The sequence below is a fragment of the Triticum aestivum genome, chromosome 2D (genome assembly GCF_018294505.1).
Source record: "Triticum aestivum cultivar Chinese Spring chromosome 2D, IWGSC CS RefSeq v2.1, whole genome shotgun sequence".
Taxonomy (NCBI): domain Eukaryota; kingdom Viridiplantae; phylum Streptophyta; class Magnoliopsida; order Poales; family Poaceae; genus Triticum; species Triticum aestivum.
Genome location: NC_057799.1, coordinates 120,719,418 through 120,732,069, shown reverse-complemented (window position 1 = coordinate 120,732,069; position 12,652 = coordinate 120,719,418). Strand labels below are relative to the sequence as shown.

Genomic DNA, 12,652 nt, shown 5'->3' with positions numbered 1-12,652 from the left:
CGCAAAAGCAGAGACGCCTCGCGGTTCCTGCATGCCACGCCATGACATGCTGAGTTTGCAAGCAAAGGAGAGAAATTACACCATCAAGTGGTGGTAGTACTATGCTAATTAATCTCTACTTCTAATGAACGACTTGATGAATAGTCTCCGCGGTTCAGTTTCGCTGGTTTTTTTCGTCATCCTCCCGCCTCCGTTAACTCGCAACCCTCAAAAACCACCCCACGCACGAACCACCCCCCTCCCTCTCCTCGCGCAAGCATCCTCTCCTCATACCCTCGCACGCGCTAGGTTTCCTGCGCCGCCGCCACACGGGAGCTTGTCGACCAGCCCAGCGTCCTCCGGATCGCCGCCGCCCCTCTCCGAATCGCCGCCGCCCCTCTCCGAATCGCCGCCGTCACCGCCCCGGATCGCCACCTTCGCCGTTGGAATCGCTGCCAACGTCTCGTCGCCCCGGATCGCCGTCGTCCGGATCGCCGCCGTCGCCTGGCCATGGCGGTGGAGGTCGACGGCACCCGGAAGCGCGGGGCGGCGGCCTTCCTGGACGACCCCTTCGAGGTGCTGCAGGCGAAGCGGGGCCGGTGCTCACCGTCCGCCACCGCGGCCTCGGTCGCCGACCTCGGCATCAACATGGAGTTCGACCCCGTCAAGGCGGTCCAGTCCGTCTTCCCCGGCGCCGATCCGCAGGTACCCCCGCCGCCGCTCCGTGCCTCTTTCTTTCGCTTCTTGTTCTTTCGGTTGATTGGTAGATCGTGCGCAGACGTGTAGTAGAGCCCGCCGATTCAGTTCATCACAAGAACCAATCGAACTTGGTTACACCGCAAGAAAGATTGTGCCTTGAATCTTGAAGCAAATTTTCTGTTGTCGATTCATATCCCCTTTCTTGAATTAGAATAGACTAAGAGTTCAGAGATTGATGGAATTGGAAATCAAAAGTTCAGAAGAATCATCCACCACGATTTCTCTCTTGCGTGTGCCAAGCGCTTCGTGTATAAACCGTTACAGGGAAGCAGGGTAGGAATCACCCATGAGGATTATTCCTCTGCTGATCAATTATCGTACACGCCTTCGACCCGACATGGTCGCCTGCCCTCCCGCCACTTTGAATTCTTCTCACATATGATGGCTAAATTTAGGATTCAGAAGTAAACTGTCTGAACTAAATAACTGAAAACAAATAGCTTGCACATCTGTTCTATCCTTGTGCACAGAAGTTCTGCCATTGTTTTCTGAAATCCTGGTATAGCTTTGGTTTATGCCACAACAGTGGACTTGAGAACCCCGATTTGTACCGTTTTGCTCTGTACATGTCTAATGGGTAATTTTGGGGAATTTCTAGCTTCTGCGGGGCTATCTCGAAGCGTCGGGAAATGTCTTGGATGCTGCCATCAGAAGCTTCAGGGATTATTTGGCATCGGATTCAGCAACGACCAATGCTGGTGCCTCCTCATCTGGAGGTATGGCTGACATGACTGAAAAATAACCCTGACTGCTTCTTTCTCTTGTTGCCTGATAGTTATAGTAATGTCTAGAGATGTATATTTTTTATAAACAGCACCATTCGTACAATTTGCATCTTGTCCAACAGGACTGAATGGGCGGAACTAATTGTCGAAGGAGATGTCGTCCGCTTCAGATCCGAATGACGCCAGGAATCGAGTCTTCAGGATACTTGAAATGTTCGACAAATGTGCCGCAAACTGCAGTACTCCTGATGAGGCGCATAAAATGCGTGAGGTAACTAATGCATCCGCAGTTGCTTCATCCCTCCGTTCAAAAACATTACATATCATAATCGTCTGAGTTCAGACATTGGCAGTGCCATAGTCAGAAAATCACAACATGAGGCACAAAGCTAATGATATCAAATTTGTGCCGCCATAAAGTATGTGTTATTAGATTAATCGTTGATTAGTGCTTGAGCCTAGAAAATCAAAGTACACTTTATATTTCTGGAAAGGGGGTAGTTGATACTGCCAAATGGCCGGTTACTTCTGAGATGTGTTTCTGGAAATTTTGATGTGCTCACCTGTTCGGGCGCCGCAACCCCATAGAATGAAGCTTGATGCATGTGCAGAATCGTTAATTATCTTATATTTGTGCAGATGATTATAGCAACTATTTTGGGCTGACCTCTTGCTGTTCTAGCAAAAAAAATTAGTATTTTGTTTTTCTCTACGAAAGATCAGGTAATCTGATATCGAGCTCCTTATTTTAAAGTAATTGAATTTTGGGTTTGTAATGATTGTTCATGACTAATAGAAAATATATATTGTAAAATTCCAGGACCGAATGGATTTTTGGTCTATATTGCAAATATGTATAATGGATTATTGGTGAGCTCGGTATTGGTGGTCTACTCCCTTTCATCCCTGTATTTCTAAGAAAACCAAACTAATATTCATCCATGTATTTTTTTTAATTCAAGTTCTTTCATATGGGTTACGTAAAAAGCAAATGTTGCTTCTTTTTATTCAGATGCTTTGAGAACCAAGTCTACCTGGTTCTCTTCCTTTCATCCATGTATTTTAATGTGCAGTGTACAGTGTGTAGAATGAGCAAACTTGTGAATCTAGAGCACAAACTCATGATTGATCAACGGAGTGGCACTGCCGGCTGGGTTAGAGTATAATCAACTGTACTTGGAGTTTTTTTTTGTGATACGCGTAGCTTTCAGCTTGCGAGCCTTTCAAATATGCAAGTGTCCGATGCCATAGGCTACTATGGAAGTTGTGAATGCTATGTAGTTTCCGGTACTACTTGCATTCAGAAATGAACTATTTCAGGCTGACCATCTAAGTTTTACATTCCTTATGTATAGCGAGATCAAATTTATTTGTTCTAGGGACATTTCTGAACATGCGTATGGAATAAGATCATGAACACGTATATGGATTATGAATTTAGTATTTTTTTGAGAAGTGAATTTACTTTTATCTATTGATAAAAAAATATTTTTGTTGTCAGACGAAGGGCACGATGGATGGCGCCGGCGGGAAGGTGAGCAGCGGTGGAGATAAGCAAGGAAAGGAGTAGTGTGAGGCGGTTGGCGGTGTTGAAGAGGATGAGAGGGCCGCACACTCGGTGCCATGCTACTGGAGGGCCCGCTGCTGGAGGCAGTCCTAGGGATTTTTGGATCAATGACAGTAACGTTGGCGACCCAGGTATCTTCTTCCATCTCTGGATCCTGAATCTACAGCTCTCTAATATGCAAATACACGCAGTAGCGACGGGTACAATTGCATGGTTGTGACTGCCGACCAGTACACGAGTGGGGCTGCCGTTCTCCTACCGGTAATCAGCTGCTCGAGTGCCACCGCATATATACTCCGATGAGTATCCTTGATATATTCCCTCCACATTGCATCTAATGACACACTTCCAACTGGAATATATCAATTACATACCACGGTCATAAGTGTCACACTTCCAACATAGGACATGTCATGATGATGTGCTTTTTGGTTATCCTAGGACTTACAAAAACATGTCATCTGATCTGTTCCCCTTCTGTACATTAGAGGTTATAGGTCATTTGTTGAACGGTTATAATGACTTTTTCTTTGGGTAAGTCTATGCTAAAATATATGCAGATTTCCTCTCAAAACTATCTACCAGTCATATTGTTAAGGGAGGATCCAATCTATTACTTTGAATTTAAGCTATCACATTTATCATATAGTATTTAATATTGGTAGAAGATTAAATTATTGACATGACTTTAACTGAAATTTTTAGGTGAAATTTGAAACTTCCCTTGAGAGATGCTAAAGTACTATTTATTTGACCGGCTTGGTGTACATTGACCTTTACCGCCTGAATGTTATGAATTATATTCGTGGTGGATGATATGAATGTCGGGGAGGTGATGGAGAAGTATGACGAGGAACTTGTGAAGGCTGAGGGCATGGAGAAGAAGGGGAGAATCTAAGTGGGAGGCTGACATTGGCGAAGGAGAAGGCTAGATGAGTGTTGGCACTGGCAGACAACGGGTCATTGCAGATGGCATTCACTGAATTATTCAAGGAATTGAAGCTCCCAAAATGAATCAAATAAATAAGATAGCAATGAGACATAGAATGTCGTGTTATTAATTATCTTTGTCCTCAAAAAGGATGTCGTGATAGTAGTCGTGCTTTGCATATAAGTTGCTTCAACAACTATATTCTTGAAATGATGTGCCATAGGTAGGTGGAAAAACTAAGAAATACAAGCATTCCTCTGTGTGTGTGAGAGAGTGCTCTACACGCTGCCTTTATGGATTAAACCGGTGCTCTAATTAAATGATAAATTGAGTGTACTTTTTTTCTTTGACCGTTATATGACAAAATGAATGAACATGTGAGTGCTATCCAGTTATCCATGAAGTGCCCTGACATATGCTATAAAGAGATCGTGTGAAAACAAAGCTGAAGTTGTTGCCCAGGATGAGAAGGAAAGTGGTCTTCCAGCAACACTAAACATGGTCATGTATTACACATACATATGATGATGTATGTAATGCGTCCGATCATTGTTGTTTTTTATGTCAAGTTTATTTGTCTTGCATTATGATGGTCCATGTAAAAATACTTGGATGAGTTGCCAACCCAGTAAGAAGTTTGCTTTAATTTTGTTGCTCCTGCTTGCTTTGTTGATGCATTTCATGGGGATGACTCGTGTACTCATTTTGTTTCTTACTGAAATGGAAAAGAAACAACAAAGATTAGTATTTGTTTGCTTTAAGTCGTCAAATATTTTTTCATTGTGATTTGTAATTCATTTTCTTTATTAAATGCATGTTGAGCTAGCATTATCTTTGTTGCCTAGAAAATTTGCTATAGGCCGTAGCGAATAACATCTGAAGGCGGTTGTCGCCCTTTTCCCTTGCTGCTGGCGTTTTTGCTTGGTTTTATGGTTCTTAGAATGTCGTTGTACTACTCCCTCCGTCTGATAATATAGGATGTCTTTGCAAGCTAACATAGCTTGCAAAAACATCTTATATTGTGGGACGGAGGGGGTATGTTTTAGGCTAAGAAGAAGCGGCGCTGGCACTGAAGAACATCATTTTATCTTTAGAGATCTCAAAAAATTTGGAGAGTCTGATGTGTTACAAATTAATATTGTATATAAGGAGAATAGTAGGAGAAGATCAGCAGTTGTGTATGTGTAAGTTTTACTGAGGTATTTTTTTTCTTGCAAGATCCTAACCATTTATCCATTTGCTCCCTAGATTCGTTTACTGATTGTAAATTGCTTAATTTCCTTGCACATAAAAAGAAAATATGCTTGGATTTGTGAAACAACCATATTTTTGTGTACAATGGTGAAAGAGCTACATTGTTATATTGCTCTCTGGTTCAATTTCCTCTATTCCATTGGTGAAAGGAAACGTGAACACTACACTAAAACTCTTTAGGCTTGCCAAAATATAAGGATGATCACGTTGTCATGAGCAAAACTGGATGTACCCGGTAAGGATGGAGGCAAGATTACCTCTCTGACAAGGCCCCGGAACAGTCACCGTCCCGGCTAAAGAGCACCGGCAATTTGGAGAGGGCCCCACCGCCTTTTGCGCGGGAAGGAGCAGACCTCAGCCGCGGTCAACAATTGTGGCCGCTTACACAGCGAGGTGAGTATGATTGGCCAAATTAACTTAACTCAGCTATTTTTTGGTACTGCTCAAGAAGGTTGTTGATCTTCTTAGCTGACAATACCAATTAGACTAATTTATTGTAGTTTTATGAACATGGAGTTTGTTAATCACCTCTGTGTTTTATTGAAGATTAAGAAGTGTATAATATATATGCAATGTTTTTTTCCTGGACATTTAACAAAATATGAAATAAGCAAACATATAGTGGTCCAAGTTGACGAAGTAGAGTTGATGGCCCTTTGGTTTTTGATCAATGTATATATCTTTGTTATCCTGTGGCAATGCATGGCAAACGTACATATCTTAAACAACAATTTATGACCTTTCATTTTCGTTCTTATGATATAATATGAAGTTCAGTGTTACTTTCATTCTATTTTATGGTAATGATGCATTGGATATATTTTAGTGTACAACCCATAGCCTCAACATTTGCACCGTAGCTTCACACCACCGTCTCGTCGTGCTTACTGCAGCCCGGCATCTCGCCTTCTTCCCGTGCACAACTGAAGCTTCATTGGCCTACATACACTTCCCTAGACAATCTAAACTGCATGCATCACTAAAAACAAACATGCAGAAACATTGAAATCAAGATTAAGTCCCAACTGCCCGCCCGCACACAACAGCAACGGCGGCCAGGCCGGGGTTGCGCCAGCTACAACGGCTGGCATCCCCACAGCTAGGCTAGACAGCATGCGGCTGTGGCGGCGTCCATCATGCTCGCCCGCCTACCCGCAGGCCAGCACGCTCGCTCGCCGACGGCCAACACACAAGCTAGCACAAGGCTGCGGTGACCCGTCAGCGCGCCCACAGTTGCATGCGGCTTTGGCCAGCAGGTACATGTGGTGGTCGCGCGAGGTCGCCAGGCGCCTCCCCTAGGTCGGCGCCTCCCCCACCATCGTCCACGCTGTCAGCAGCCTCCTCTGTTCACCTCATCATCGTCGCGAGCCACCTCCTCCCTTGCGCTGGCATCGTTCCGTGCTCCACGTGAGAGAGGCGAGAAAGAAAGATTGGGTGGTTGCAGATGGGACCGAGCGGGTACCCGGGCATGACCGCAGCCCATCCTGCCCCTAGATTTGAGATGGGTCTAAGGTATATCGGCCAGTCCGGACATTTAGGGATAAAGTGAGGGTCTGGTTGGGTCACTCATTTTTGACCGGGCACTGACCGGGGCGGGTGTTTCAGACGTTTAGGGAGAAAGTAGGGGGGTCGGCTGTACATGCTGTAAGTTATTAAGAAGCTAAGAATTTGATAGATCAGTCTATGGCCCTATTGTTGAGGAGGTAAAGGAGTCCATGCGATCAACGGAGGAGTTCTGTGTGGCACGGGTGAGACGCTCGGCTAATGGAGCTGCTCATTGGCTAGCGAAGGAGGCTTGTGCGAATAGTTTTATTTTATTCGACTCAAAACATGTTGAGATGAATGAATACAACACAACCCACTTCACCTAAGAAAAACTTTAGTTAGAATGGGTTTTGTTTTATTCATTCATCTATCTGAGACCAAAACGTCACAAATACAATCCAGATAACATTATTGTGTTTGACAGTAGATGTGTGTTAGCTGATTATTAAAAAATATGTTAGCTGAGATGACATTGTTCTTAGTTATTTAGCTCCGTGAGTAGAATCTTAAATTTTATCAAAAGCCCGTGGCAACGCACGGGCGTTCTACTAGTTACTAGTAATAGGTTGCTACGGCGACAAACAAAAAGCATCCGAAAGAGGGAAAATCGGAGTATTAAATACCAGCTTCAGAATATACACGCGGCGTGATTAGTTCAATCTTTTTGTCTGAGATTATAGAAACATGTCATTTTAGTCAATTACTCGCTCCTTTTAGAAGTATACATACTCCATTCTTTCCGATTCACAGGGCATATCTCATATATTTTTATAAGCCTCATTTGTCTCCACATCAGTTGTTTAAATTCTGAGGCGCACTGAATCGACATATGCAAAGATTAAGGGAAAACACATAAATGCATATACTCAGGCACTTATGTAAGGTGTATTATTTTTGGCACGGTGACTAAGGCACATAAATATAGAGGTGTTAGGACAAAATCACACTTGGTAAATTTGTTGGTTAGTGGCAAGTAAATCACTGAGTGCAGGAAAGTAAGAAATATATGCAATCGACAGAGAGATATTTTCCTTCTTTTGCTACAAGGAGAGATACATACAGTCAGGAGAGAGATACTTTCCTTATTCTTGAGGGCTAAAAAGGGAATTAGGGGGATTTAGAAGAAATGCACCTTACATTGTGGAATTTTATCAAAAAACAAATACACCTTATATAAAGGAACGGAGGGAGGGAGTATATTTTTGGTCATTTAGTGATCGTACAGGCATGCCTTGTAATTAATGCATCGGTAAGCACGAGTTTTTGAGCAAAATGAGCGCAATGATTGATATTGTTTGCAAACTAAAATTATTCCCCGCAAAAAGAAACTACAAAAATTACTTCACCACTCACCATGTGACTAGATTGGGGAGATTTTTGAATTGGGCCTTTTAAACTGGAAGAGAGGGAATATGTCATGATTAGATTGTATAGTTCAATATTTTATGCCTAATAATGTGTAGATCATGACATAGATAAACAATCAAACCCACATTTAGAGTATTGTGGCACGGTAGATATCTATGTCTATATCAATATCAACATTTATACCACTGTACTCCTATATTGTACGAATACTTTTGAATGACGGTTGTCCTATATCCAATGGTTGAGAGATTGTCGTTTAGTCTTGACCACTGATATTTTCTCCACTACATCGGTACCACATGCATTATTAGTAGATTTCGTGCTTGGGTTTAAACACAATGCATACTCCATCCGTTTTAAAATAATTGAAGTTATAGTATTTTCTGAAAGTCAAACTTCATCAAGTATATATAAAAACATATCAACATGTACGAAACCAAATGTACTTCTTTAGATTCATTATGAAAATTCTAGAACTTCAATTATTTTGGAAAAGGAGGGAGTACCTCGAAACAAAGACAAACCTCCATTATTCTCCAGACTCTTTCATATTTTTAGTTCCTTAGCATTTTCTCTTTTATTTTTTTGACATTCATTTATTATTTTGTTATTTTAATGTACAGTTTGTTTTAGACAAATTCATACTTTGATTATTTGATTTTTTTCTTCCAACAAATTACATTTATTTTTTACTTTATTATTTATTGTTTTGGTTTAAGGCTTTGGGGGCATCTTATCTTTGAAGATCTAGTACTTTCTATCCTTATAAATTTCATGAGTTTGTGTACTGTATATCATGCAGTCAAATATTCCGTAGTTATAATTTAATGTTCGAATGTGATGAACAATGAGAACTAAATGTACACCTTATACTCCATGTATATGTGACTTCAAATTTTCATATTCGCATACTATAATGTGTTATGTCAATATTCAATTGACTTTGGTTATCTGAACTAACATGCAAGGCCCATGTAACTTATTAGTCGACGGTCACCGCCGAGCAAGGTGGCACCTTGCGTAGTATTGCTAGTGCTTGTGGATGGAACATATACGGTTTTGTTTTTCAAAAAAAGGGCCAAAAGATAAGCCCGCACATCCTTATATGCACACATCTACATCGACAAACAAAATATATTGGACATACTAATAACGGAACCATGGCAACAGATGATCGAAACATCCATGACTAAGTCGTTGTTTTTCGGCAACGACACCTTCAAGAAGGGATAACATACACAACCTCGATGTCCAATTACATTCCGAGTAAGTGTTAGTCCAACAAGTTAAGGCCAGAAGAACAACACAAATACAATACGTTCAACAAGCTAAAGATTCAAGCGTGTAGCTGAGGGATTCAACCATCCACCATGGACATCAAAGGATGTTCGAGTTCGAGCCACCATTTTGTTGACAGATCTTCCAAGAGCCACGGCATCCAATGCTCCCCACAAAACCACCACGGTCAGAGTTGTCCACCGGAAATAGCCCCTGAGCAGGCCACGACCGGAAATCTTGTCGATCGTGCCGTAGCCTCGTCCGGCAACTGAGTTTAACCCGCCGGCCGTGTTGCCCTAGGACGGCCCTGGGTGCGTCATGCGACATATACAATTGGCTTCACACGTGAGACAGAGACTGAGGGCAGCTTCTCCTCATTGGTACTCACGAAAGGCAAAGCAGGAGAGAGCTGGCCAAGTAGAGTATACTGTGTTCTTCTGGCCTTGGATACTGTTAAAGCGAGCTTAAGCCACAGCCTTAATCCTTGTCTCGGCTAGCCTAACACATTTCATACTGCTCACTCATCACACTTGCAGCAGCCCTTGTACGGCAATTGTCAACTGAGTATAACCCAAGAATCGAACCTTAAAAACGTACGCCTTTTGAGACCTGATATAGATACCAACGGCAGCCATGCATAAGTACACATATACACATGCATGCAAGTAAGCATGTTTAAGGCTGCGCGGGTGCAATTATAACCCTAGTTAGAACGCACGCTTTTTGTATGTATGCACATATGCACTCTTTCTTTGAACTTGTACGTAGCAGTAATCGAACCTCTAATTCTTTCTAGAAAGCTGTTGTGGTTTCCGCATGCAGTTAGTAGAAGCGGTAACGCTTTTGTCATGTTACAGAGATCATAATTATGTAGGGGTTATCGGGGTCGATGGCATGTGTTGCGTACCACAGTTTCCTCGCGTATACGCACGGACCATTATCATGGCATCTACTACAATCGACGTCTAGCAAAGCGCTTTAGTTTTTGTCGTGGTTAGGTAGGTAGGCTGGCTAGCGCCATGCACCCGTCTCGCGCTTTTGTCGCCGGCAGGCAGGAGCGGCAGCGGTGGCCGGCCGGCCGGCGGTCGGATATCGATGTAAGATGTGCGAACCTACGTGCAACACAAGTACTGAAGTTCATCATGGATTCTGCGACGGAGTAGACGGCGACGTAGCTGCCATTCTCGACCGATCGACCTCAGAGACCTATCCAATCCAGCGGCCGGCCAGAGTGTAGTACGTGTGAGAGGAAATGACCTGCACGAGCGGGAGCTATCCGTGGATGATAGATAGATCGATGAGAAGCGAACATGTCGTGCGACTTTAGTCCGGCGATGTGATGCAATGCGTGGCTAGCTGAGCTGAGCTGCTGCGGCTGCTTTGCCTTTCTCCTTCCCCAAGGAGGTCCGCCTGTGCTCGTCAGCCTTGCACGCACGAACAACTGGTTGGGACGGACGACGTTGCCTGCTTTTGACAGGCCAGCGGGAATCCTAGCTACGCGCCCGTGTGGATTTTGACTGGCCCAACTCCGTGCTGGCGTTTCGGCGGCAGAGGGTATCTTTGAGTCTGTTGATGGATTATAAACAAGTTGTGATCAACTTTTTTCTTGTCGTTTGGTATCCAAAACATCACGATTTGTAGATCGTGATTGATTTTCTCACTTGTCAGACTACTCTGCTAGTGTTATACTCCCTCCATTCCACAATATAGTGCGCCCGCGCTTCCCGAGATTCAAGTTTGACCGTAAATTTAACCAACGAGACCGACTACGGCGGGGGCAAAAATTATATCACCGAATTCGTATTTTCGATATGAATTCATTGATATAAGTTTTGCCCCCGCCGCAATCGGTCTTGCTGGTTAAATTTACAGTCAAACTTGGATCTCGGAAAGCGCATGCGCACTACATTATGGAATGGAGGGAGTATTCTTCAGTAACCCAGATACCGGTTCAGATAACGAACGGCTGTGATCATCTAGAGTCAAGTGAATCCAATGGCTCGCTGCACGCTCGCCTTCTACCTTGCTTATCTTACCGTTCTCACCGAGCTATATAAGCAGAGCTATGTGGTTGTGATGGTCATTCTGTCATCAGAGCTTATAGGAATGGATATTCACTAGTTCGTTTTTATCTTCGCTCCCAAGCCAAACCTTAGCGAGACCGATCCTCAAATCTTCAATCGTAAACCTCTCTCGGCATGATGGTTGGTATCTAGAGCGTAGTCTTTCCTTGACATTGAAATCGATTTGGGCAACAGAAGAGAAATCCCACCATCCTCGTACTTTCTGTGACGGCCACGATGTTAGTTCTCGGTGGCGTTGGCGGTCGTGGTCGCGACAACTCACGGTCGTAGAACTGGTTGCCGGAACAATTTCGATGGTGAAATCCCAGGATCTGCAACGGGTGGTGATGTGCTTCTGTGGTGAATTAACGGGGCGGCGATAGGAATTGAGATCTCTGTACGGGTTACATTTTGGCCGTAAAATTCCTCTCAGATAACTCAATACATGATGGGGCGTGCAAAACCTAGCGCCGATGAGGCAGAAGTAGCGGACCTAGCCACGAAGGCTAATGCGGTGGAAAATCAGGAAAAAAACAACTGAACTGAAGTAAGACTTGGATCGGCTTTGCAAGGACGCCCAATCCATCAACACCGTGAGCAATGTCGGTAGTGTCCAAGCAACAGTGATGGCTTTCAGTTCGCAACTATTAGCGATACAGATGTTCTTAAGTATCTAGTATTCTAGTCTCCTCTTTTGTTGGTTAGTGTCCAAAACATCATGATTTGACGATCGGGAATGATTTTGGAAAAAAACTTGGTGATGAGTTCGTGAATGAGAGACCTGAAGAAAAATAGGGATTTGTCTCTTGCATGATTGGCATGTAATTTCTTTTTTTCGAAATGGAGGCAAACTATTGCCGCATCCATTAATTAAGGAGTTTAGAATTACTTTTACAGACAAAAACAAAAAAGATTATTACGAAGCCATTACTCTCGTGGCATGATGTTTCCCAAGTGCTTCACGCGGTAGTGACCCAAAGTGTGGCATCGCTTTTGATGTTGGAGAAGATGATAGACGGAACCGTGGACTTGTGCCGAAATACCCAGGCGTTCCGTTCACACCAAATCGTCCGACAAGATAGCATGGTGATGGACGCCATCGCCTTCCGAATCCCCGTATTCTTCTCAGACATAGTAATCCACCAATCCTTGATGGAATGCTCATCCATCCAACGAGAAGTAT

General features: G+C 43.4%; 1 protein-coding gene across 11 annotated transcripts; it reads left to right on the top strand.

Moving 5' to 3' along the window:
- Positions 1 to 202: 202 nt before the first annotated feature.
- LOC123052076 (uncharacterized) lies at positions 203 to 4,044 on the top strand. Of its 11 annotated transcripts, XR_006424468.1 has the most exons (8): positions 205 to 684; positions 1,337 to 1,454; positions 1,586 to 1,734; positions 2,103 to 2,186; positions 2,284 to 2,342; positions 2,965 to 3,161; positions 3,222 to 3,291; positions 3,736 to 4,044. XR_006424468.1 is itself a non-coding variant. In XM_044475156.1 (5 exons), the coding sequence occupies exons 1-3, from the start codon at positions 490 to 492 to the stop codon at positions 1,603 to 1,605; spliced, it is 366 nt and encodes a 121-aa protein (XP_044331091.1). In that variant the 5' UTR covers positions 204 to 489; the 3' UTR covers positions 1,606 to 1,734; positions 2,284 to 3,161; positions 3,736 to 4,044. The 11 variants fall into 11 exon arrangements, 3 of the variants coding, with proteins under 3 accessions (XP_044331091.1, XP_044331093.1, XP_044331092.1); XR_006424467.1 differs by having other exon boundaries at positions 203 to 684; positions 2,284 to 3,161; XR_006424465.1 differs by lacking the exon at positions 3,222 to 3,291 and having other exon boundaries at positions 210 to 684; positions 2,284 to 2,333.
- Positions 4,045 to 12,652: the final 8,608 nt, after the last annotated feature.

Excerpts from the sequence above, each read along its gene's own strand:
- LOC123052076 (XM_044475156.1), top strand. The coding sequence starts at position 490 with ATGGCGGTGGAGGTCGACGGCACCCGGAAGCGCGGGGCGGCGGCCTTC. Across the intron at positions 685-1,336 it reads TCCCCGGCGCCGATCCGCAG|CTTCTGCGGGGCTATCTCGA; the intron begins GTACCCCCGCCG and ends GGGAATTTCTAG. Across the intron at positions 1,455-1,552 it reads TGGTGCCTCCTCATCTGGAG|CACCATTCGTACAATTTGCA; the intron begins GTATGGCTGACA and ends TTTTATAAACAG.